The sequence below is a fragment of the Carcharhinus amblyrhynchos genome, chromosome 2 (assembly GCF_965287045.1).
Source record: "Carcharhinus amblyrhynchos chromosome 2, sCarAmb.v2.hapA, whole genome shotgun sequence".
NCBI classification, from domain to species: domain Eukaryota; kingdom Metazoa; phylum Chordata; class Chondrichthyes; order Carcharhiniformes; family Carcharhinidae; genus Carcharhinus; species Carcharhinus amblyrhynchos.
The window spans coordinates 69,546,153-69,572,165 of NC_137325.1; the positions used below are offsets into that span (position 1 = coordinate 69,546,153).

At 41.8% G+C, this 26,013-nt stretch overlaps 1 protein-coding gene across 2 annotated transcripts in view; it reads right to left on the bottom strand.

Moving 5' to 3' along the window:
* Window positions 1–26,013, bottom strand: part of LOC145355308 (aryl hydrocarbon receptor-like) — a 181,345-nt gene that overhangs the window by 52,797 nt on the left and 102,535 nt on the right. For both annotated transcript variants that reach the window (XM_080207266.1, XM_080207257.1), the window contains exon 4: window positions 8,137–8,226. In XM_080207266.1, coding sequence (XP_080063392.1) covers window positions 8,137–8,226 — 90 coding nt within the window. The remainder of the gene's footprint in view (window positions 1–8,136; window positions 8,227–26,013) is intronic.

A 26,013-nucleotide genomic window follows, 5' to 3' on the forward strand; every position in this document is an offset into this window, starting at 1 on the left:
TCTTCTTGAAATCAGAATGTGTTTTGGCCTCAACTGCTTTCTGTGGTAGTGAAGTCCACACATTCACCACCTTCTGGGTGAAGAAATTTCATCTGATTTAAGTTCTAAAAGGTTTACCCCTTATCCTCAAACTGTGACTTCTAGTTCTGGACTCCATCATTGGGAACATTCTTTCTGACTCAACCCTGTCTAACCCTATTAGAATTTTCCCCTCGTATCGCTCTCTTTTCTAATATAAAATTTGCAGCTAGCATAAGCACACATTGCTTGTTTTCCATCCTTCCTTCACCCCAACACTACCCAAGAACTACCACCTGGCTAGGCATTGCTGCAGGAGCCTGAAACCCAAGAGAAACATGACAGAGTCCAAGAAGACGCATTGTCCTTTGCTCTCGCCCTCCCAGTCACCGGTTCATACTGGAACAGTGCTTACTTTAGAAGGTAGCATATTGGAGGGATCTGCTTGTGGTGAATTACCAAATATGAGTGGCCTTCAGCTAGGGCAGGAGGCAAGGGGTAGCATAGGTGCAGCTCCTCAGAGGGTGAGACTGTATGTAAGTTCTGTTGTGGAGGACTCCAATGAGAAATTCAATGGAGAAGCTTAGAGAAAAGAAAATGATAGGCTTACATACAAAAATTCTTGGCATACTGAATGGCCTGCCAGGAAATTGAACATCATGCATCATAGAAGACTTTGCACAAAGCTTGAAGCTCATTCTTTCCAGCCAAGAAGTCTTGATGGATTCCATAAGGACATTTGGAGACAAAACCATGATGCAGCATCACATGGCTGCAGCTTTAACTTCCATTGCAGCACAAGCAGAAGTCACTCAACGTTTGACACTTTCAGTAGAAGCTCAGACTGACGTTCTGAGATTTCTGCTTGTTGCCATGCAAGCCCAGTTTGGGCTGTGCAGCCTCTGATAATTTCCATCATGGATGCCAATACCAGTTCTCAAAAGGATCTGCTGGCACTCTCAACACTCTTGCAATCTGACTTCCAGTGGATCACTAAGACCGATGAGATGCTTCCCTGACGGAGCAGCAGAGATTCCATGGATGACAACATTTCTGCTCCCAACATTACCACTCCACCAGTGTTCCTGCCATTACCTCCCAGTAGGCCAGCCCAGACTACTGGTAAAGTGATGCAGTACCACAGATCAACTTTTTAGGCTACAACTCGCTAAAGGTTTTCCTGCATGCCCATCTGACGTCACACCTACTTTTAGCAGCCATGTTATAGCCACTGGGGTAGCATGACATTGGAAAATAGGACAGGCAAAGGCATCTGCAAAACAGGCACTAATGAACATGCAGAAGGGTGAATTAAGTGACCTTTATTAAGGAATATTGGCTGCTTTGTAAAATACAGAAAGCCCGGTTAGAAAGGGGATATGCCAGTTGCACCTCCTTTCCTCCAATTTCTCTTCCTGCTCCTGAACTGTTTGCTGAACCCGCATAATGGCTAGGCTGTACAAGATGCAGCAGATCATCACGAATTCAGACATTACACTGACAAGACCTGCAGGGCTTCTTCAGAACAATTGCTTCAGCATCTTAACAGTCTGTTCTATAATGTTTTGTGTGGCTGCATAGCTCTCAATGGATGCTGCTGCACATCTTTGATTGCGAAATAGAGCTATGTTAAATGAATAGCCATTAATGCCCAGTAGCCACCTTTTGGTTTGAAGTAGGTTTTCAAATACTGAGGGAACAGCAGAATGGCACAGAATGCAAACATTATGACTGCTGCCAGGGTAATGGGCATCCACCAGCACAATATGCCATTCATGGTGGCATAGCAACTGCAGATTCAGTGTATGTTAACCTCTTCAGTTGCATTATAGATTGGCGTTTAGATGTGGCATCTGCACAGTCAGCTGTGTGCAGTCACCCTGTACACATGGAGAAGCCCATCGTCCTGGCAAAGCCACGTGCAAGCTCTGCCTATTATGGTGATTAGAGAGAACACAAAGACATGAAGAACACCTGTCAACTCTGATGCAGCAACTGATGGCAAATTGGGAGTTGTGACAAGGGTAGTTTGCTCTTAGAGGAAGTGGGGGGATGGAAAACGGAGAATGGCTTTCAGCATGAAGCTTTATCCATCTAGAATATTGCTCAAGCCTGTAAAGATCCCAATGCAAAGAAACTTATGGCCACGGCCACTTACACAGTCGCAGGCAGTGCTGTCCTTGTTGTGCCCTCAGGTTGCAGCTCTGCTTATAAGAGACGAGAGCACCTTTTTTGCAAAGTGTAGATTGTGAACACACTGTTTGGGGCTCAGGTGGACAGAAGGCAAATAATCCAGCAATATTCCAGGTGGATGAGACTCTCCCCTTCCTCTGTGAGCAGCTTGCCCACTTCTTTGCTCCCCTCTGCTCCATCTCCCTCTCGCGCTGCAGCTCAAGATGGATGGAACTTCAGCATCCATGGCAAGAATCAAATGGCCTAACTAGAACACCAAGTTAGAACCAAAAGTCTTTCCTACAAACAGCGCTACTTCCTGTCAACTTCACCAACATTTACAAAGTCTGAAAAAAAAACCAAGTATTCCTACAAACTTCAATGGAACCAGTAGAAATCATGCTGCAATTAAACTTCAAGCTGTTGACAAAATCTTCATGTACCATTGGTAAGTTTGTTCAGCATTGCCTATTTAAGAGAGGGTTTTTACTTGGGGGTGAGGTTTGAAAATGTCAAAGCCAGGATCAAATTGCTATTATGTGGTGACTGACATCATGAATTGCTACGCTTCATACTTAAAGCACATGCTCCTTGTGCCCACGCCAACTGCTTTATCAAGATGGTGCTCAATGTGTCCCACATTATATGGATGCCATCTTCGTACCAACATGGTACCCATAAGGCCAAAAATACAGAAGCTACAAAGCCCAATTTTGAAGTCATCTTTTAAAATGAAATGTCTTTTTAATTTCTATTTACGGAATGAACGGACAGCAGCCTTTTTTTTAGGACCCAGTGGTTTGCTGATATAAATGTTACCTTAGTTTCAAGAAATAAGCATCATTACTAGTTTATTTACAGTGTCCAAAAACCATATTTTTAAATTAAATTACTAGCCAATCTATGCTTTACATCAGTAATTGCTTATTGCATTTGGAAGTAATTTATACATTGGCCTGGGTTTAGCAGTAGTAATGACAGCAAAACTGTCAGGATTGAAACTAACAGTAAAATCTGGAATCCTCACATGCACAGTAAGACATGGTATTCCAATAGCTGTTGTCAGTAGTTTTATGTTTCTCCAAAAGTGCTCTGTTGAGGTACCCCTAAATTAGTAATCATTGAACAGATAAGAACTTGCCCTTCTACACTCTTATACTTTTAGTATCTGTAAAACCCCTTTAGTTCTTCCTTGGTGAATAAAGTGGTAGAACTGAGATTTTTAATTACATACAAAGCTCACAATTACTGCTAGCCATTCTTACAGGCACTGAAAAGGAAATTTACATTTGTTAAATGTCAAGCTTCTCCTTCATAAGAAATTCCACAATGTATATTTTAGCTTCCACCTTAATCCTATGTGCATGTCTCAATCACCTTTCTTGCTTTCTGTAAAATTTAAAAGTCTAGGGATGTAATCGTTTTTAAAAAGAATTTCTGGTTTGCTGCCTTTGAGAATACCTTAACGCAATTGATCGTTTACCTTACATCATGGTTGTAGGACACTTGGAAATCCATTTGACTTGACAGCAGTTACAAATTGGCATCAGAAAAGGGACAATCAATTCCAAACAGATTGCAAGACCTTTGTGGGCAGCTTTGTTTGCATCAGAAGTGAGTGCTATCACATCACAATTGATCAGCATACCTGGGCCTAGGCCTACCCAGGCAATTTATATAAATGTGAAACAATCTTGGGTATTTCTAGATTAATCAAGATTTTTCCTTGAGAATTTTAATTGTGTTTTGAATTAAAGTTTCTCTCCAAAGATGACAAATATGGAAAAAGAATATTTCGGTTTAAGCACTATGAGGTGAAGTACCACTTTTCTTCTATGACACTACCTGGGCTTTCAAAAATGAATAAGTGATTACAGGCGCACACTTCATTTATGGTCCCCTAAATATTACCTAGTTGCTATTTAAAAAGCTAAGAGCAGCCATGGGTTAGATTTTCCTAATGCGTTGAAATGCTTTATTCTTACTCTATTTCAAGGTATACATTACAGTATGGCTTAGGAATGCTGGCAGGCCTCCTTTTTGAATCCCTTTTTAGGTCCAGGTGGCAATTTTGTGCAGCTGTGGGCACAGTAGATTTTGAACCATTTACAAGTTTTCAGAGGGCACCCCAACTTGATGAGCTCTAGACATCCCTCAGGTGCAACAGCTGGGCCCACCTTACCCAATGGACTACCCGCTGCCCATACACTCATGCACTCTTATTGGCTCACAAATCCACTGCTTCTAATTGGACAGAGCTCCAAGTGGGGGCCTCTTAACTGGTTGCTGTGAAGAACATTGGCCTGGAAACAGGACAGTAAGGAAAATGTGTAATTCATTTTAAAAAATCTGTGCAATTTATGATTTTTTAAAGAACCCTTGAAAAGGTCTTTGAAAAGTTTGCATCAATCATTAAGGGATCTACTGTAATTTTCTTGGGTAATAAGAAATAGTGGTTCATGTGACCTGGTGACCCTTGAACTGAAAGTAGTATCCATGAGTCATAGAGGCATACAGCATGGAAACAGGCCCTTTGGCCAAACTTGTCCATGACACCCTTTTTTAAAAAAAAACCCTAAGCTAGTCCCAATTGCCCACATTTGGCCCATATCCCCCTATACCCATCTTTCCCATGTAACTCTCTAAACACTTTTTAAAAAACAAATTGTATCCACCTCCACAACTACCTCTGGCAGCTTGTTCCAAATACTCAATACCTTCTGAGAAAAGACTGCTCCTTTTGTATCTCTCCCCTTCAACCTATGTCCTCTAGTTTTACAGTCCCCTGTCTTGGGAAAAATGTTGACTTTCTAGCTGATCTATGCATCTCTTTATTTATCTATAAGATCACCTCTCAGCTCCTATGCTCCAGAGATAAAAGTCCCAGTCTATTCAGTCTTTCCTTATAACTCAAACTATCAATTCCCAGTAACATCCTAGTAAATTTCTTCTGCACTCTTTCTAGTTTAATAATATCCTTCATAATAGGGTAACCAGAACTGTACACAGTTTCCACAGGAAGAAAGTTACGACTGGAGCTGTGTGGCCAGATACAAAGAAGAGCTACAAGCAGGAGATGAAAGCGATCAGCATACAAATGCAGACACAAAGAGAAAGCAGACAGAGACAAGAACACAGAAGTAGCGTGAGAAGAAATCAACAAAGCTTTACAAAAAGATTGGTTTCTATTTAGCAGCAAGATGAAAAAATAGAGTCCAGGAGCTCTTGGGCATAACTATGTACAGCAGGGCTAGAAGGTACCGAATTTTAAAAAGTGGTGCGAATAACTCAGGCATGTGAACGAGTGGAGAGTTTGTTTAAAGGTTCAGATTGTCAACTGGGTTTTGTGAATTGAAAATTCTGGAAAACAATCACATCAAAACAAACATGACCCAAGTGAAAGAGAGTTGGCAGACGTGTGCCTTGTTGGTGCTAACCAGATTAAGAGGCCATGGATGGAATACATCAGCTGATGAGTGTGAGGCGTGGGCCAAAGCAATTGATTTGGAAAGACTGAGATTTCACACAGTGCCATAATTTTGCAGGAAGTGATGCTGTCCTTGTGGTTACGTAGGACACATCTTTGTTGTAGAACATATATAAAGTTAAATTAATCTTTTACTTGAAGTATCATGTTTAATTTGTGTTGGTTCCAATTTCACTTGAAAGTAAAAGTTACAAAAAGTGAAATTGTGTTGATAGTTTCTTCATTTGGGGATTGTTTGGGTAACTTTAATTCTTTTGGTTTACAGTTCCCACACAGGAATCATAACTGTCACCTTCTTGAAAATCTTCTCCAGTGACCTCACATGGCTAATTCCACGTTCTCCACATCAGGATCAGGACCCCAAAACTAAAATTCAACTCCAAGGGCCCGATTTTATCACTGCGTCACACCTGAAAACATGTTAAAATCAGGTGTGAGGCTATTAATGTGATCCGCGCTTACGTCCGCACAGATGGCCCCTTTACTGAGACCCGGGAATGGCCACGATCTGATTTGTGACCGAAACTGGCTCAACGGCGATTTAAATGCATTTGCATGCATTTAAATTGAATTAATGAACTGCCCTCCCAACTTTATCAGCATTTTCCCCCTTCACCACCATGTTCGCCAACCCAGAATCGTGCTGAAATGGATATGCTGAATAATTCTGAATCAGGCACTCCGGCTTCTGAAAAGGCGAGTTCAGAGCTTCCAACGGCTCTGTGATTCAGATTGGTGGGGGGAGGCGGGTCAGATTATTTTCTGGTTGGGGTGGTGGGGTAGGGGAGGAGGAAGGCCCAATCGTTGTGTGGTTGTGGAGGTGGGGAGGAAAAGGGGGGGGTGGAAGGGGAGGTGGGGGGCGGGGAGTGAGGCCAGATCAGGTCATTCTCTGGGTGGTGGGGGGAGGGAGGCGGGAAGAGTGAGGCCATGTGCAGTTCAGAGCTCCAATTGTTTCACAGCCCCACCCACTCTGCGATTCAGATTCACGATATGTTTTTCAGGCTAAGTGCGTACGGGGGCACCTGAGACTAGATTTCCAAGTCGGACCTGAATTGCTGGAGCTGTTATGCCCCCTGGTAACAGCTACATCCACCCGAGGAATGTAATAGGCATGCGCGTACCAAAAGATACATAACAGTATCTTAGGCTGAACTGGTGTTTAATTGAAAGATAAAATACATAGCATACTGTGATAGAGAGATACCATAGTAAAAATTAGCAGCAAAATTATGTGTAAGTAAGAATTATCTACAGGCCAGTAGATATTACTAGCTAACTAATAATAATGTTTTTTGATGTATTTTGTAAGTTAAATCAAGAAAGATGACCACTTGATTCTTTTGTGTACTTGTAGATTGAGATTCAATTGTAGGCCTGTTGTTCTACATACAGAAAATGGTCTAAGGAAGCACTTGAAGAGCAAAGTACATTGTCTTTGTGTATGCTAATAATGACTAAAAACATAATACACATTTTGGGTTAATTATTGTATGCGCTCAGCTAACTTTAGCCAAGGACTCAGGTCACCTAAACATCCACCCACTGGGACGGCTGGCATCTGTCTCACTTTGGGATGCCATACTGGAGGTAGGCAACTTTCAAATAACTTTGAATGTACAGATGAATGTACAAATTCAGCTCATTGTGAAATTACTAAGTGGCTGCTTTCGATCAACATCCAGAAACAAGTAGTTTTTTTTTGCATGAGTCCAGTTGATCCACAATGTAAAGCCCTCAACATGAAATGTCAATTGACTGTATTAGAAATGCAATGAAATAAATTTACAATAGAAATGTAAAAATGATGGATATATGACATTAAAATGGGAACTGAACTTTTTTTTAAACAAACCCTGCTAGAATTATCTCCCAAAATTTAACTACACATCATCTAAATAACTGTACACGGTCTTAACTCCCACCATACAATACCATGAGGAAGTGACCAGTAAAACTGAAAAACAAAAATAAAAGAGAGCCAAAATGCCCAAAACCCAAACAGGGTTTAAGAGTTGGTTTGTTATTAAACCTACATTCCATTTCTGCCAACCACTAAAAACAAACTCAAAAATATGTTTTCATACAGTGAGCTGTGTGAACTGTTTCTCCAGGCATTTTGCAATAAAATATAGTTTAGCAACACCAGAGATGATTTGCAGGGCTCTTTCAGTGTTTGAGTGAAAGAGTAAATAAATAGTAGTTTTGAGTCTTTGCCTAGTATAACTGCTGAAAAATAAACTTAATTATTTTGCCAGGCAGCAAATTACATCTCTGCGTCAGTTAATGGTGAAGGAAATACCAAAGCAATCAGATTCTTCAGGTCCAACTTGAATTTCACACGCAAGCCGTCACATGCAAACATGGAATATTAACATGGAAGTCCAAAACTCTGAGGAATAAGCTGCTCATTTTTCAGATGCGTACACATATAGAGCAACAAAGAGAGAAATCAAACTTACCTGGTGAAACCCTAGATAATCCTGGATGGTGGAAGACGCATAAAAAACTAAACCCTCAGCTGTAACCACCAGCACAAATCCACTGAGAGCCTGGAGAGTAAAAAAAATACAAAATGGATCAGTGATGGGACAAAAACTTTTGTATAAAATGGCATATTGTATTCATTCAAAACTGAAATATGCACCTTATGAAGTAGTAGAAGAAAGAAGCTTATAACAAGAAATTTCAAACTATTTTTAATGTCTTATAATGCATATAATATGGCTGGATGCCATGTAGAGTGTGGTCAAAAACAATTTTATAAAGGGGGTTCAGAACAGCTAGTAGCCAAATATACCACTTTACATGGCACTATTTCAAACTAATCTGGAAGATTTTGAAAATTTCTTGGAGTGCAGGCATTGCTGCCAAGGTCAGCATTGTCCTGGAGCAAGTAATGGTGAGATGCTTTCCTGAAGCGTTGGAGTTCATGTGGTGTAGGCACACCCCCTGTGCTGCTGAAGAAGGACTTCCAAGATTTTGATCCAGCCGTTTATATACTGCGGCTACAAGAGCAGGTCAAAGGCCGGGAACTCCGCAATAACTCAACTGCCGACTCCCAAAGCCTGTGCACCATTTAGAAAGCACAAGTCAGGAGTGTGATGGAATATTTTTCTGGATGCATGCAACTTCTTTCATGGGGATGTGGATGTTGCTGGCAAAGCCCAACCCTAATTGTCCTTGAGTGGCTTGTTAGGCCATTTCAAAGCACAGTTAACAGCTGTGGGTCTGGAATTGCATGCAGATTGGGTAAGGACGGCAGATTTCCCTCCATAAGGCACATTCATGAATTAGATGGGTTTTTACAACAATCAATTTCATGGTGACTATGACTGAAACAAGCCTTTCATTCCAGGTTTTATTAATTAAATGTATGTGGTATGTAAATACTAAAAAAAATTCAAATGAATAACAAACTCACTTATGTAGATTTTGCAAAAAAAAAGTACGAGAAAAACAGTGAATATTAATAATTTGAAATGAAGTGAAAATATTGGAAATGTATAGTACTTGAGACCCCATAGAGAAGTGACTGCACTGTGAACAGTGAAAATTGTATAGGTCATCCAAATCTATATATTTGTATAGGATTACCAAGTAATCTCTTAATGAGATACACATGCACTTACTTTAAGTTACTATACTACATTTGTTATTCAATGCAGTCATCTCTACATTTGGCAGACCAAAAATAGATTCTGTCACCACTTTGTCAACTACCTTCAAACTATCCATAAACATGACTGTGAACCTCCTATAGTTTGCTACTTCATGTTCCTCTTACACGTCCATTATGATCATTGTCTTTGGCCTACTTACAAATTCCAAAACAAGCAGAATGCAAACGCTGGGAACTAGTGAGATAAGCCTGTTACTTTATAAATCATAATGCGACTGCATTTAGAAACATATGCAGAGTTCTGGGCTGTTACAGAAAAAAAACCATATTGCAGCTATTGAAGAAATACACAGGAGGACAATTGGAATTATTGAAGTGAAGGAGGGATTGGATTATGAATTATGTAAATTGGGCTTGTTCTTGCTAGAGGAAACTAGTTGAAAATTCACATGATTGCTTTTTTCAGGATTTGAAAATGAGCCATAGAGTATGACCAGCTGTTTCACCTAGTCCAGAAGAGGAGAATCAGAAGAAACCGCCTGCATTGAAGGGGAGCAAATTCAAGTTAAGCCACACAAAACAAAACTCAATGAGAAAGTGATCGGTGGAATAGGCTCCATAGGGAGATGGTAGAAGAAAATTATACCATTCACTCAAATGCAAATTAAATAGATTTCTGTCAGCAAATAATATTTTGGAATGCAGTATAGGAGTAATTTGAGATACGGCATATGGTAATGTAGCATGCTTGTGAAGAAAGGAAATTCATAGTTTATAAAGTTTGCCACCACTTGGTTTTTCCTTGCCTATAACTTAGAATTGCTGTGGAAGAATTGATCGCGACTAATTGCAACTCCATCACTGTTGCAGCATGCAATAACAATAATGATAGAAGGCAAAACAAATTAGCTTGGAGTATTAACTTCGCATTGAATGAAATTTCAGGGAAAAGGACAAATTCCAGGCAGAGCTACTTATTCCTAGCATTCAATTTAAACAGCATCACAACAACACTGAGGATTTCACGCCATATAAAGGGCCAGATTAGTAGTCCAGTACACTATATTTTGTTAAGAATGGAAAGATAAAATGAAGAGGAAAGGAAGAGGGAAGAAAGCCAGAGAATGTAGGAAATGAAGATAAAAAGGAAAGGGCTGGGTGAAGACAAGAGGTAGGGAGTGCACAGTAAGAGGAAATGGTGTTGAAGGGAAAGGGAAGAAAGGGCAAGATCCTGGCAGCCTTTGTAAACAGTTAATTTACTCAATGCAGTAAAAGGTTGCACATAGTCAGACAGTTATTCCTTTTGTGGGTTGCCAAGGCTTGATAATAACCATTCTAAATATAAAATGTAAACTATTAGAAACAGAGCTCATAATTAGTAAGTAAAGTGATGTAATTATCATTTAATGAAATACAGGATATCAGAGATAGCTGGAACTAATTTGTACAGAGCTGCAATTTAATCCTGTCATTCTGACGCCACTGTAAATCACAATAGCAAAGGTCGAAATTGCTTATCAATATCAGCACTGTGCAAAGAGAGACATGCACTACATTGCCACTGATTTGTTTCTGTATGCTACAGGGTTGAACTTCTTAACAAGTTCTTTTTTTAAAAAACTGTTACAATTCCGCAGGATGTGTTGAGCCTGTTGATCCTGTAGATGTGCAATAAGGTTAATTGGTTCAATTTAAAAAGCATTGTGGATTTCTCACTATATAAAGCGCAGATAAGCAGTTCAGTACGCAGAATGCTTTACTAAGAAGTGGGGGGGGGGAGATGAAATTGAAAATGAAGGAAATAAAGTAAAAGGATAGGAATGGGGAAGGAGAGAGATAGGAGAGAGTGGGAGCAAATGATGGAGTAAAGAGAGAGAAAGGCCTAAGAGGGCAAGATCCCCTGAGGGCTTGCAGCCCATGTGAAATTACACACAACAAATTAGTGCCAATCTTTTTGCAAGGAGAGAGAATTGGTGAGAAAAACAGACCATTTGATTTCATTCCCAAACACAACTTCCTGCTGTTTAACTAGACTCTTCCTGCTGTTTAACCAGACCTGGCAAAAACTATAACAAGGTCAGGAAATTCCACCAGCAGCTTGGGACAGGGAGTTTCCAGAGCTGAGCAAAAAAAAATCAGGTAGAAGCCAGAGCTTGGGCCAGCTGCAAAAATGCCTGAGGCAACGAAGTAGCATCAACCTGTAGATGCCAGATCGAGAACTGCTGAGCTATGTCACCCTGTTCAATTCATTAAGTTTTTAAATGCTACATGCCTATACCTACACTTCAATCTGAAATAGGTTAATTAACGGTCAATTCTGAATGGCCAGCAGATAATGGACACCAAAGATTTCAGAATTTAGTCTGCTCCAGGTAATATAAATCATTTATTACCTCTATACAGATTCTATAATCAATCTTGAAAATATAGGAAATAACAGTAAAATACATTTAAACAGATGGTAAAATATATTTAAACAGCATCCAGTAGCATAGCTGAAACTTGCTTACTCTCAGAACGTGATGTGGAGATGCTGGCGTTGGACTGGGGTAAGTACATTAAGGAGTCTCACAACACCAGGTTAAAGTCCAACAGGGTTATTTGGTAGCACAAACCACAAGCTTTCAGAGTGCTGCTCTTTCATCAGGTGAGTGGGAGTTCTGTTCACATGTGCCCTGTTTGCGAACAGAACTCCCATTCACCTGATGAAGGAGCAGTGCTCCGAAAGCTTGTGGCTTGTGCTACCAAATAAACTTGTTGGACTTTAACCTGGTGTTGAGACTTCTTACAGTACTCTCAGAGTTGTATACCAACAGTCTTTTCACCAAAATGGTTTACCATGAAAGCTACTTCTATGGTGACACATTTGATGAAAAAACAAATTAGTTGGCTGCAGTTGAAAAATCCCTTGTAGCAAGTTGGTCTCCATCTTTGAAGATAGCTAATGCCACATTCTGCATCTTTACAATCACCTGTGGAGAATTTTCTGACCCAACGCACTCAGATGCAGATCATGTTGGGGCTGTGCAGAGTCAGAGAATTGCAGGGAAAGGGACTAGCATGTTTGCCACAGGTGAGAATGCTTTTTGGAATTCTCCCAGGCCTCGCGCCCAGACATAATCTGATTCCCGCTCTCAGTAGTATATTGCTATGCATGGTATTTTCTCACCGCGCTCGCCCCAAAACCAGAAAATCCCACCCGAGGTCACTGTATCTTTGCATGGTCTGCCCCCCAGCTCGCTACAATTCCTGTGGTGGGATGGGAAAATTCCCCCTTTGTCTGTTTCAAGCCAGATTTTCCTTGCTCCCAGAATTTTCCAACTCTCAGGTGCAGCAGGAACCAGGCACGAGGTGGCATGATAACCACAGCAAAGGGCTCAGAGGCCATTCAAGCCCCCAGGTGGTTGGGGACATGTTGGGCACTGCGCACATGGCACAGCCCCCTGGCACACTGACCAGGAAGCACTTCCAAGGAGTTAGGGCACTAAGGGGGGGGGGGGGGGGTGTGTCCATGAAGGGGGACCCATTGTGAAGGCCCCAATGCCCTGATGCCAATGATCTGTGTTGTGTGGGGAAGAGGTATGGGGGGTCCTGATGTCCATGCTGGGAGTCTTCAATTTCACTTTGAGATCTGGGCACCCATTAAAAATGGCACCCAATCCCTGTAAAGCTGGTTTTGCTGGCACGTTTAGGATCCACTACTGTCCCAAACCAGTGCAAAGCTCACTCCCCTCCCAAAAAGTGAAAAGGTGTGGGAAGATTATGATTCAATTTTGTTACAGGAACACCAGCGCAAATCATATTGATTTTGTCACCCAAAATGACAGTAACTTTTTTAGATAAATTCTGTCCCTTAACTAAGCAGTATGATCAAATCCAGTTAATTTGTACTGCAAATTATTTTGAAGGTAAGAAAGAGCATTTGAGGTTAAAAGAGCAGGATTATTAGTAAATATAGATAACAGTTACATGATCCAAAATAGTTTGCCATTTAAGCATCTAAATGTCAGAATTAATTCTTGAAAAGTTGCAAATCTTCTTAAATATTTTACATAAAAAGATCTTCCAAAATAAAGTGACAGCCAAATATACAATCAGTGTCAAAATTATTAATGCACAGTAATATATCCCGCAGTATATTTTGGCCGAAGAGGAGAAAAATGCAAATAAATAAATTTGATCCTGTCACTGCTTCAAGTAGGATAAAGAACCATTTTTGAAGCCAACTTGAAAAAAAAGATCCAGAGTGAAGTTTAACACTGTATAGCATCAGAAGTGAATTTTGACAATATTGAATATAATTCATCCGCTGTAAATCATCAATTGTTCAAACTAAATCCATTAGTTCAGTTTGCTCAATAATTCTTCCAAGTCTGCTCTCATGACATCAATCTCTCATGTACAGATGGCCATCTTCTATTTGTTTATTTTTCAGTGAGGTATGTTTAGTGTTGATTTCTGCAAACTGCATTTTGCTTGCTGTCCATAGTGGGGATACAGAATTCCCTGCTTTTTGACACTATTAAAACAAGTAGATTAGTTTAAAATAGAGACCACAGTGTGCCTTATATATACTAAAAGTATCACAAAGTGCCTCACTTATATTATACAAAGATATTATCTGAATGGGCACATATATAGTCATTTCGAACAAGTCTTACAGATTTAAACTGTATTTTTGTATTTTCTTGAGAGCTTTGACCAACAAGCAATTAACCTAGTAGCAAAACAGGAAATAAGTTTAATTAGACAGGCCACATTCTTTTGGAACAATGAAGCATTGAGCTTATACCCTATTATCCGGGGCAGGCCAGGCAGCTACAAGCAACCAAGGTTATTGAAATGAATAAAAGGATTCAGCTTCTGGCTGTAGTGAATAGCTGCAATTCAGCCTTCACTGATAAAGAGACGGAAAGCAGGCCAGAGATGATGATTCATGAGTCCCTTCTCAAATTCCTAATTCTGCTAGAAGGTAGGATGCTTTTGGCTAAAGTAATAAAGTATATGAATGTAATTGGGCCATTCAGCTTGGATGACAGGTGGAGCGGGAGGATTAAATCTTGAGAAACGTATATCTGTTGCATTCATGTGATGTAACGTCAGAAAGAAGTTGGAATCCTCTCTCTCTCCCAAAGGGTTGGTCAAATAAAGAACGTTTCTTTACAACATACTGTCTTTTGTAAGCCTTTTGTATTCACTCAGATCAGCTGAATACAAGACACCTCAGTGGGATGCCCTGAGAAAATTCCCTTACACCGTCCAACTGACCTTTGTAATTTTTGTTGATGACTCTTACTGGCCCCATCAATTAACCTGTGTAAACTTTTTGGAAGCTAATGGCGGACAAATATTTTCAGATTTTTTGAATAGGTCATTATAAGATATGCAAGTGTTATGCAGCTTGGACTATCCCGGCTGATTATACATACCATATGTTGTCTTGTATTTTGACATTTACAACAACTGGTGTCCGGCACATATAATACATACATTTGAAATACTCCACCACCAGTCAAGATATAATTAAATCAGACACAATGACTATTTTGGTCATAGAAAGCATTATGTTTAGTTGTGGGCCAAAACTGTCATGTCCTAGGACTTGTATGGACTGTTCAGTTGTCAGTCTTAAATTAAGTCCACTCATTACAACATACAATAAGTTAATATACATACAAACCTATACAATAATGTTAAACTTTTGAATCAGCAATGACAACACAATCGTCTCATTTATTGAGAGCACTATTTAACGAACATGAGTTAAGTTACTATTTGCAACCCAGGTCCTGGACTGTGTTTAAATATCTGAAGTCATGAAATCTTGCAACAAATATTTTCAATTTTATCAACATTATTAACTTCTTACTCAAATGCTCTGAAATCTTAACTGAGTTGTTGCCCAATGTTTGTCAACTCGATGCCAGTGAGCAAATTGGGAACAGTGTTACTAGTACCTTCACACTGAGGAGTAACTGTTTAGATGGGAAAGACATAAGATTTTGGAGATTGAGCACAGGTTATGAACTTTCATCAGTGTGTGTGGTTAAAATAATGTATTTGTGGCAACAGATGATGAGTTGCCCCTCAGATCAAACTGACAGAAGAGGTGGCAAAAAGAAAGTAAAATGCACCCTGTGGATGCTCAAATACAGGTGTTCTATTTACATAAATATGTTAAATGTGCAAACAAGATGCATTTACAAGACAGATTTTTAAGCTGGTTGTCCACAGTAGTAATCAGAAATACAAGTATATATGAATAGCTAGTTAAGTGATTACATGACTAAACCACAGTTAGGAATTCTGATGTTTGAATAGATCAAGGTGCCTTGGTTATCATCAAGTTTCCTTCTCACCACTCTCTGGTACTGCTCAATGGTCAAACATTGTATAAATCAAGTATTTATGCATTACGGGTGTCAATTTAGTACCTTTTCCAAAGTTAGATATGTGTGAGAAAACAAGGAATCGCTAATAACACATGAGCTTTAAAGAATGTCTCAGCAAAACACACTGCATACAGTTTCTGTTCTCAACGTGGGAATTCAGCAATTCATATACAGTCAGGAAGTAATTTTCATAGTAGTTAGGTGAAAGTGGATGATTGTTTCAGTATTAACCAGTGGCGCATTAACCTTCAGAATCAAATAACCTTCTGGGTTCTCATACTTTCATGTTTCATGAGAAGTATCAGCAAAGGTAATCAGAACCAATGCCCTGGCACCAGTTCACCTGGTTGGGGTAGTGGGGGAGGGGAGTAGGGGGGTGATGATTGGAGTGTGAAGAAAAATACACCAAAATCACAAAAGATGCATGTTATTTGTATCTACACACATATGCAAACTCAAGGGAACTCTATGGAAGAACACCCCATTTCTAGGTTACAAAGATCTTTTGGAAGGGGTAAAAGAAACATTTTTGGTGGTCAAAATAATGCTACCTCATATAGTCATTATATAATTAAATGCAAATAAATATTTCTATTGAAATTGACCTCATTGAAATTTTGGGACATCCACACAGGAAATGCAAAGAACTGTTAAGAAATTACAATTAACGGAAAATGCTTGAACACATCAATAAAACACACTGACTCAATTCCAGGTAAACATGATGGTGGCAGAGCACAATATTAACAAAGTCTAGGATTTGACTCAATTCATCACAAAGGACGAGACACACAGGTGGAAGCAACTCAGTACCTGAATGATTCAAGCCATTTTGATTATGGGCTGGCTTGTGTACCCTGAAAATGAAACATGGAAAGGTTGGGGAAAGTAAAAGATAAATGCCTACATAATAACATTTTTGTGCAGGAAGTTAAAATAGTTCTTCTAAAGCTATTTTCCCTTAATTATTTTCTCAAATTAGAACTTTTGATGCTGTTAATTCCACTGGACTGAATTTGTAATTAAAAACCTAAATTTGTATCAATTGACAAACACAATGAAGCAGATCGCAGTATCACTCAGGATTTATATTTAGATTCCACTAATACTAATTTGTTCCAAGATTTGAGCAGAGAAAGTTGGAAATTTTAATGCTTTTTGAACTCTCACGCACTTTAGATGTAAAATGCAACTTAGCATAATGTGGATTGAAAACACAAAACAAAAACAGCAGTAGTAATGTAGCTTCAAAGCCTCAACACTTATAAATAAGTCACAATCAAACAATGTTTGGACAAGATTTCCCCTGCACGGCAACTCGTTCTCGATAAGTCACGCAAGGGCCATTTATCTGCACTTTGAATCAATAGAGTTCATGGTGATTGCTGTGATAGCAAACAGAACATTAAAAACTTGGCAGACAAGTGAATGGGCTTGGATTAAATTCCATGGCTCCCAGACTATGAGCTTCTGCTCATGGTTATTCATAAAAAGCAATAAAGGAATATAAACTATTCTTACTAACAAAATTTAATTTGATAGAAGTAATCAACATTAATTGCTTTCCATTGTCCAAGATCATAATAAATCCATGCAGACACAGGGAGAATATGCAAAGTCCACACAGGCAGTGACCCAAGCCAGGAATTGAACCTGGGTCCCTGGCGCTGAGAGACAGCAGTGTTAACCACTGTGTCCACTGTTTAGTCAAAGATGTGAGTTTTAAGAAGTTTCTTAAACTGCTCTTTTAAGAAACTTCTTAAAACTCACATCTTTGACTAAACAGTGGACACAGTGGTTAACACTGCTGTCTCACAGCGCCAGGGACCCAGGTTCAATTCCCGGCTTGGATCATTGTCTGCGTGGATTTCCTCCGGGTGCTGCAGTTTCATCCCACAGTCCAAACCAGTGTGGACTGACCATGCTAAATTGCCCCTTAGTGTCTCGGGGGCACTAGCTAGAATAAACACATAGGATTATGGGAATAGGACCTAGATGGATTGTGGTTGGTGCAGACTTGATGGGCCAAATGGCCGCCCTCTGCACTGTGGGATTCTAATGATTTTACTCCTAACCCTCTCCTCCTTTGCCTTGATAATTGCCCCTACTTAGGAATTTAGGAAAGGAACTCCAGGGAACAGATCCATGGTGACTGAAGACAGGTCTCTAACTCTGTACAAATTTTCCAATGGAACCGGTGGATAGTTCTTACAGCACTGTTGTTGAAGAATAGAGGATAAATAGGTAACTACAGATCAATTGGTCCAACATCAGTTGTAGGTTTTTTAAAAACGTTATGGGTGGAATTTTAAATGCCAAGAGGGCAGTTTTGGATGGAGGTTGGGGGCAGGGGGTGAAGGGGTGCCCTGAAAAGTAGTGTTGGGTTAGAAACCAAACATAAACCCACCTTCTTATTGGTTTAACCCAGGTGGGTTTGCAGATGAGCAGGAAATGCCTGTAGAACTGTCAGGTAAGTTATTTAAATCTTCAAATAACTTGCAATCTAATTTGGAATTCAATAGTCAGGGTCAACCAGGCAACAGCATAGTACAGTAAAACTGGCAGGCTGAGAAGCCTTCAAAATATGGAAAAGAGCTGCAGTCCTGCCTAGATGGGACACTTGAGTTCACAGCACTTCTGAAAAGTTAGCATTCATTGCTGATCAACTTTATGAAGTCATTCAATATTTGCACTTCACTCACTTTGATTTGCATTTCCCTGATGTCCATCATCATTGCGGCATAGGAGAAGCTTATACAACTTTACCTTGGAGCTCTGATGAACATAAGAACATAAGAAATAGGAGCAGGAGTAGGCCATCTGGCCCTTTGAGCCTGCCCCGCCATTCAATAAGATCATGGCTGATCTGTCGTGGCTCAGTTCCACATTCCCACCCTCTCCCCATAACCCTTAATCCCCTCTCTTATCAAAAACCCATCAACCCGCTTCTTAAAAATATTTAGCGAGGCAGCCTCCACCACTTCAACGGGCAGAGAATTCCAGAGATTCACCACCCTTTGAGTGAAGAAGTTCTTCCTCAACTCCGTTCTAAACCGCCCCCCCCTTTATCTTGAGGCTGTGCCCCCTAGTCCTACTGTCCTTTCTGAGCAGGAAGAGTCTCTCCACCTCTATCCTATCCATCCCATTCATCATCTTATACGTCTCAATGAGATCTCCCCTCATTCTTCTAAACTCTAACGAGTACAAGCCTAGTTTATTCAGCCTCTCCTCATAGCTCAACCCCCTCAACTCCGGCATCAGCCTAGTAAACCTCCTCTGAACTCCCTCCAAGGCCAAAATATCCTTGCGTAAGTACGGCGCCCAAAACAGCACACAGTACTCCAGCTGCGGCCTCACCAATGCCCTATATAGCCGCAGCAAGACCTCCCTACTTTTATATTCAATCCCCCTCGCTATGAAGGCCAGCATCCCATTAGTCTTCCTGACCACCTGCTGCACCTGCAAGCTGGGTTTTTGCGACTCATGCACAAGGACCCCGAGGTCCCTCTGCACCGTCGCCTGCTGCAGTTTTTCTCCAAGTAATAATCCTTCCTACCATTATTCCTACCAAAGTGGACCACCTCGCACTTGCCAACATTAAATTCCATTTGCCAGTTCCTGGCCCATTTGCCCAGCCTATCTAGATCCTTCTGCAGACTCTCCACACCCTCCGCACAATTTGCCGTTCCACCAATCTTGGTGTCATCAGCAAATTTCAACACCATACACTCGGTTCCCTCCTCCAGATCATCTATATAAATGGTAAATAGCTGAGGCCCCAGCACCGACCCAAGAGGCACTCCACTAGTCACCAACTGCCAATCCGAATAGCACCCATTGACCCCCACTCTCTGCCTCCTATTTGACAACCAATCCTCTATCCACGCTAACACCCTACCCCCAACTCCATGTCCCCTGACCTTCTGCAATAACCTCTTGTGAGGTACCTTGTCAAACGCCTTCTGAAAATCTAGTAAGACCACATCCACCGGCTCTCCTCTATCCACCACCCTAGACACATCCTCATAGAACTCCAGTAAATTTGTCAGACACGACTTCCCCTTAACGAAACCGTGCTGCGTCTGCTCTATCAAGCAATTCCCCTCAAGATGCCTCGCTATTTCCTCCTTGATGACGGATTCTAACATATTACCTACAACAGACGTTAAACTAACCGGCCTATAATTCCCCGCCTTTTGCCTGGCACCCTTCTTAAACAACGGCGTAACATTAGCCGCTTTCCAATCTTCTGGCACTTCCCCGGAATCCAGCGACGTCTGGAAAATAACTACCAAGGCATCCACTATCACCTCCGCCATTTCTTTCAGAACCCTCGGATGCATTCCATCCGGTCCTGGGGACTTGTCCACAATCAGCCCCTCCAGTCTGTCGAGCACCACCTCTCTAGTAACAGTAATGTCATCGAGACCCTCCAGTCCTACCACCTTTCCATCTCTAACACCTGGCAAATTATTCACGTCCTCCTCCGTGAATACCGAAACAAAAAAGTTATTCAAGACCTCAGCCATTTCCCCATCCCCTACCACTAAGTCCCCCTTCTCATCCTCTAAGGGTCCAACGTTCACCCTAGCCAGCCTCTTCCTTTTTATATACTTATAAAAACTCTTGCTATCCTTTCTTATATTAAGCGCTAGCCCAGCTTCATAGTTTATCCTACCCTTCTTTATCAACTTCTTTGTCAATCTTTGTTGACATTTAAACCTCTCCCAATCCTCTTCTCGCCCACTACTCTTAGCTACTCTAAACGCCTCCGCTTTTAATTTAACACTTTCCTTCACCTCCTTCGTTATCCACGGCTTATTACCTCTCCTCCTACGGTCCTTTTTGACCATCGGAATAAATTTCTGCTGAGCACCAAGAAAGACCGCCTTAAAAATCCTCCACTGCTCCTCAGCAGACCTACCTTCCAACGCGCTCCCCCAGTCCACATTCGCCAATTCCTCTCTCATCCTACCGTACTCCCCTCTGTTCAAACAAAGGACACGTGGCCGGGAACCCACTTTGTCGTCCTCCATCTGCACCAGAAACTCCACCATACAATGATCACTCTCCCCAAGAGGATCCTTCACCGCAACGTCCCTGATTCTACCCGCCTCATTACATAACACCAGATCCAAGATAGCTCGCTCCCTCGTCGGCTCCAACACACTGTTCAGGAAACTATCCCGACAGCATTCCAAGAACTCCTCCTCGAGCCCACCGCGTCCAACATGGGTCGACCAATCAATGTGCAGATTGAAATCCCCCATAACTATGGCCGTCCCATTCCTGCACGCCGCACTTATTTGCACGTTAACAGCCTGCCCCACCTCCAGATCATTATTCGGGGGCCTATAGACGACACCCACCAGTGTCTTCCTCCCTTTGCTGTTCCTAATCTCCACCCACAACGATTCCACTTTCTGCTCTTTGGCTCCAATATCATCCCTTGCTACCACCCTGATGCTATCCTTAATCAGCAGAGCTACGCCCCCCTCTTTTCCCTCCCACCTATCCTTCCTAAACACTTGATACCCCTGGACATTCAGCTCCCAGTCCCTGTCACCTTGCAGCCACGTCTCTGTAATGGCCACCAGATCATATCCATTTGTGCCGATCTGCGCCACCGGCTCATCCACTTTATTCCGAATGCTTCGTGCATTCAGATAAAGTGCCTTCATCCCAGCCTTCACCTGGACCCTATTCATACTCATGCCCCCTACTCCCTTTATTATTGGGACATCCTCGGCCTCCACCCTTACCTGTACCCTCTCCTTAACTTTAGGCCTCGTAATGTCACCTACCATCGCACCCTCCCCCCCCTAATTAGTTTAAAGCCCTATCTACAGTCCTCTTTACACGATTTGCCAGGACTCTGGTCCCAGTACGGTTCAGACCCACCCCATCTCGAACGAACAGGTCCCACCTACCCCAATACTGATGCCAATGCCCCATAAATTCAAACCCATTCCTCCCACACCAATCCCTGAGCCACCCATTCACTTCCTTAATCCTGTCAACCCTACGCCCGTCTGCACTCGGTTCAGGCAGTAGCCCAGAGATAACCACCTTGTCGGTTCTACTTTTTAATTCCATTCCCAGCTTCTCATACTCCCTCCCCAGATCCTCAGTTCGCATTTTGCCTACGTCGCTGGCACCCACATGTACCACAATGACCGGATTCTCACCCTCCCACTCCAGGTTCCTCTGCAGCCCAGCTGTGACATCCCGGACCCGAGCACCAGGCAGACAACACACCCTTCTGTGGACTTTGTCAAGAGGAACAGTACTAGCAGCAACAGTGACTGTCATCTCCTCATACACATATCACAACACAGTACAGAGAGAATGGACACAGAAATCCAGCACAAAGGAGGCAAGACTCCCAACACAAAATCTCAGGGCAGAGGATCAGCGAGCATGAGCACCAGTGACTCACAAGGCTTAGACTTTTGTGGCAGATCGCTGCCAACACCTGCAACCTATTCAAACAGGACATCCTTCCCAATAGAGCAGGTGAGCATGCATTTGTCAGTTGCCTATCACTATCACTGAAGGGCAAACCCGATCCATCTCCCTCAGATCTCTGGTTCTCAACCTCTCCCTGGGGATCTGGTTTCTCTTCTGCAAGGAGTGAAAGCAACGAGTGAGGAGTGAGAGAGAGGTGGCTATTCAAAGGTGGAAATAAGGTATCTGGAGAGGACTGCTGCCTCACAGCATCAGGGACCCAAGTTTGATTCCTCACTTGGGTCACTGTGTGGAGTCTGCACGTTCTCCCTGTGTTTGCATGGGTTTTCCTCCAGTTTTCTCCCACAGTCCAAAAGATGTGCTGGTTAGGTGCATTGACCATGCTAAATTCTCCCTCAGATATGATTTGATTTGATACATTATTTGTCACATGTATTAGTATAGACTGAAAAGTATTGTTTCTTGCACACTATACAGACAAAGCATACCATTCATAAAGAAGGAAACAAGGCTGTGTAGAGTGTAGTGTTACAATCACAGCTAGGGTGTAGAGAAAGATCAACTTAATGCAAGGTAAGTCCATCCAAAAGTCTGACAGCAGCAGGGAAGGAGCTGTTCTTGAGTCGGTTGGTACGTGACTTCAGACTCTTGTATCTAAAAAGGTGGAAGAGAGTATGTCTGGAAAGCGTGAGGTCCTTTATTATGCTGGCTGCTTTGCCAAGGCAGCAGGAAATGTAGACAGGGTCAATGTATGGGAGGCTGGTTTGTGTGATGGATCGGGCTATATTCACAACCTTTTGTAGTTTCTTGCGGTCTTGGGCAGAGCAGGAGCCATACCAAGCTGTGATACAGCCAGAAAGAATGCTTTCTATGGTGCATCTGTAAAAGTTTGGCGAGGGTCGTAGCTCACATGTCATATTTCCTTCGTCTTCTGAGAAAGTGGAGGCGTTGGTGGGCTTTCTTAACTGTAGTGTTGGCATGAGGGACCAGTACAGGTTGTTGGTGATTTGGACAACTAAAATCTTGAAGTTTTCGACCATTTCTACTTCATCCCCAGGGGCATGTTCTCCTTTACGGTCCTGAAGTCAATGATAATTTTGTTTACATTATTGAGGAGAGATTATTGTCATTGCACCAGTTCACCAGATTCTCCATCTCATTCTTGTACTCTGCTCCTCGTTTTTTGAGATCCGACCCACTACGGTGGTATTGTCAGCAAACTTGAAAATCGAGGTGGAGGGGAATTTGGCCACACAGTCATAGGTGTACAAGGAGTATACTGGAGGGCTGAGAACACAGCCTTCTGGGGCACCGGTGTTGAGGATGATTGTGGAGGAGGTGTTGTTGCTTATCTTCACTGATTATGGTCTGTGGGTTGGGAAGTTCAGGATCTAGTTACATAAGGAGGAGCCAAGGCCTAGGCCACAGAGTTTGGAGATGTGTGTACCCAAACAACCAGACTGTGGCATCTAGGGGAGTTTCACAGTAACTTCATTGCAGTTTTAATGCAAGCCTACTTGTGACATTAATTACTAAACTTAATGTACGTACTCTACTTAGTTAAGTTTATCATGAAAGTACAATGCATGTAGAATGTGTCTCCAGCTACTGAGCTCAAGATTTCTGAGCTTGAGGAGCTGCTGGAGACACTGTGGAGCATGAGGAGTTTGAGAATTTCCTAGATCATGCATTTCAGGAAGCGGCCACCCCATTGGATAGTTGGGTGGCCATCAGGAAGTGTAGGAACTGGTAGGAAGTCCAGGAGTCTTCAGCGTGTGAACCTCTCTCAAAAGGGATACTCAGTGTTGGAAAGCTGCTGGATATGGCAATAATCTGGACTGCAGTGTTTCAGAGTACGGCACTAGTGGCCAATGGCCAAGGAAGTGTACAGTTGGGAACAGCAAGATTTAGAAATGTTGTAGCAGATTCCATCAGGTGACAAATAGGCATTTCTGTAACCATCATCATGAGCCCTGCATGTGGATTGCTCATGGAGAAGGTGCAGAATATTCTGCAGGAGGAGTGAGCCAGAAGCACATTGGTAAGGACTACAGAGGAGGTCAGGCATTGAGGTCCTGATGGTTAAATTTTCAGGAGCTCAAGAGGAAGTTCAAAAATAGGACTTCGAAAGGTAGCAATCTCTGGATTGCTCCAAGTGCCACATGCTAGCTCACAATTTATTTATTTTGTGTCACAAGTAGGCTTACATTAACACTGCAATGAAGTCACTGTGAAAATCCCCTAGTCAGCATACTCCAGCACCTGTTTGGGTACACTGAGGGAGAATTTAGCATGGCTAATGCACCTCACCAGCACGTCTTCTGGATTATGGGAAGAAACTGGAGTACCCAGAGGAAACCCATGCAGACTCTGCATAGACAGTAACTCAAGCCAGGAATCGAACCCAGATCCCTGCCGCTGTGAGGCAGCAGTTTCAAACACTGTTCTAGCATGCTATGCTGGTCAATGCATAGCTTCAAGCATGGTACAGGAGACAGGGCTTCAGGTTCTTGAAGAATGAGGACTAGTTCTGGGATAGAAAAAAAATCTACTCAAAAAGGGTGGGTTGCACCTGAAAGGACTGGGACCAATGTCACAGGTTCATTAGTTGGGTTGGGAAGCATTTTTTTTAAAGCCTAGATGGACACCAGCATATAGGAGAAATAAAGCTTGAATACTTGGCAGTGCTACAGAGTGGAAGAGTTATATATTAGATGTAAGTGAGAAATGCTAAGTTTTTAGGTGGGTTCAGAATACAGGAGGAAGAAATTCTAAATGTGGGCTACCGTGCACTTATGTGAATGCACTGAGTGTGACAAATAAGATTGGCGAGTTGCAGCCCAGGTTGCCAATATGATGCTGTGGCAATAACAGAGGTCTGGCTCAAAGACGGGCAAGACTGGATATTAAATATTCTTGGATAACAGGTGTTCAGAAAAGATAAGAAAGTAAGGAAAGAAGGTGGGGTGGCAAAATTGCTTAAGAAGAATAATGCAGCACTGGAGAAAAAAGATGCTCCAGAAGACAGAATTTATTTGAGTAGACTAAAGAAGCAAAAGAAGTGCAATCACATTACCCAGTGTTGCCTATCAACTTGTGGGAAGGATAGAGAGGAATAAATTTGCAAAGAAATTACAGAGAGGTGTAAAAATTATACAATAATTACGATGGGATACTTTCATTATCCAATGATAGATTGAGATAGCAGTAGCGTGAAGGGCAAAGCGGACAAGAGTTCCTAGTGCGTGTTCAGGAAAAATTTCGAAGCAGTAAATTTCCAGTCCAATGAAAAAAGTTGGTATTGCTAGAACTAGTTCTTGGGAATGAGGTGGGCCAAGTAGATCCAGTGTCAGTCGGGAAATATTTAAAGGAGACAATGTTCAATGTATAATAAGGTTGCTTATGAAAAAGGACAAAGAACAACCCAGAGTACAAATAATTAACTGAGAGAAAGTCAGTTTCAATTGGATAGATCCGGCCCGATTTACGTCGACACGAAGGTAAGTGAGCGTGGAAATTCCATAGGCATTGGCAATAATTTTCCAGTATTCCTTAGACTCAGGGCTGGTGCCAAAGAACTGGAGAATTGCAAATGTTGCAGCCTTGTTCAAAAATGGTGTTCAGTGAAGTCCAGGAGCTACAGGCCTCAGAATTTAACTTCAGTGATGGAGAAGCTTCCAGAAACAATAATTCAGGACTAAATGAATAATCAATTAGGCAAATGTGGGTTAATTAAGGGAAACCAGCATGGATTTATGAAGAGCAAACGATATTTAACCAACTAGTTGAAGCTTTTTGATTAGGTAACAGAGAGAGTTGATGAGGGTAATGCTCCTGATGTGGTATACATGGACTTC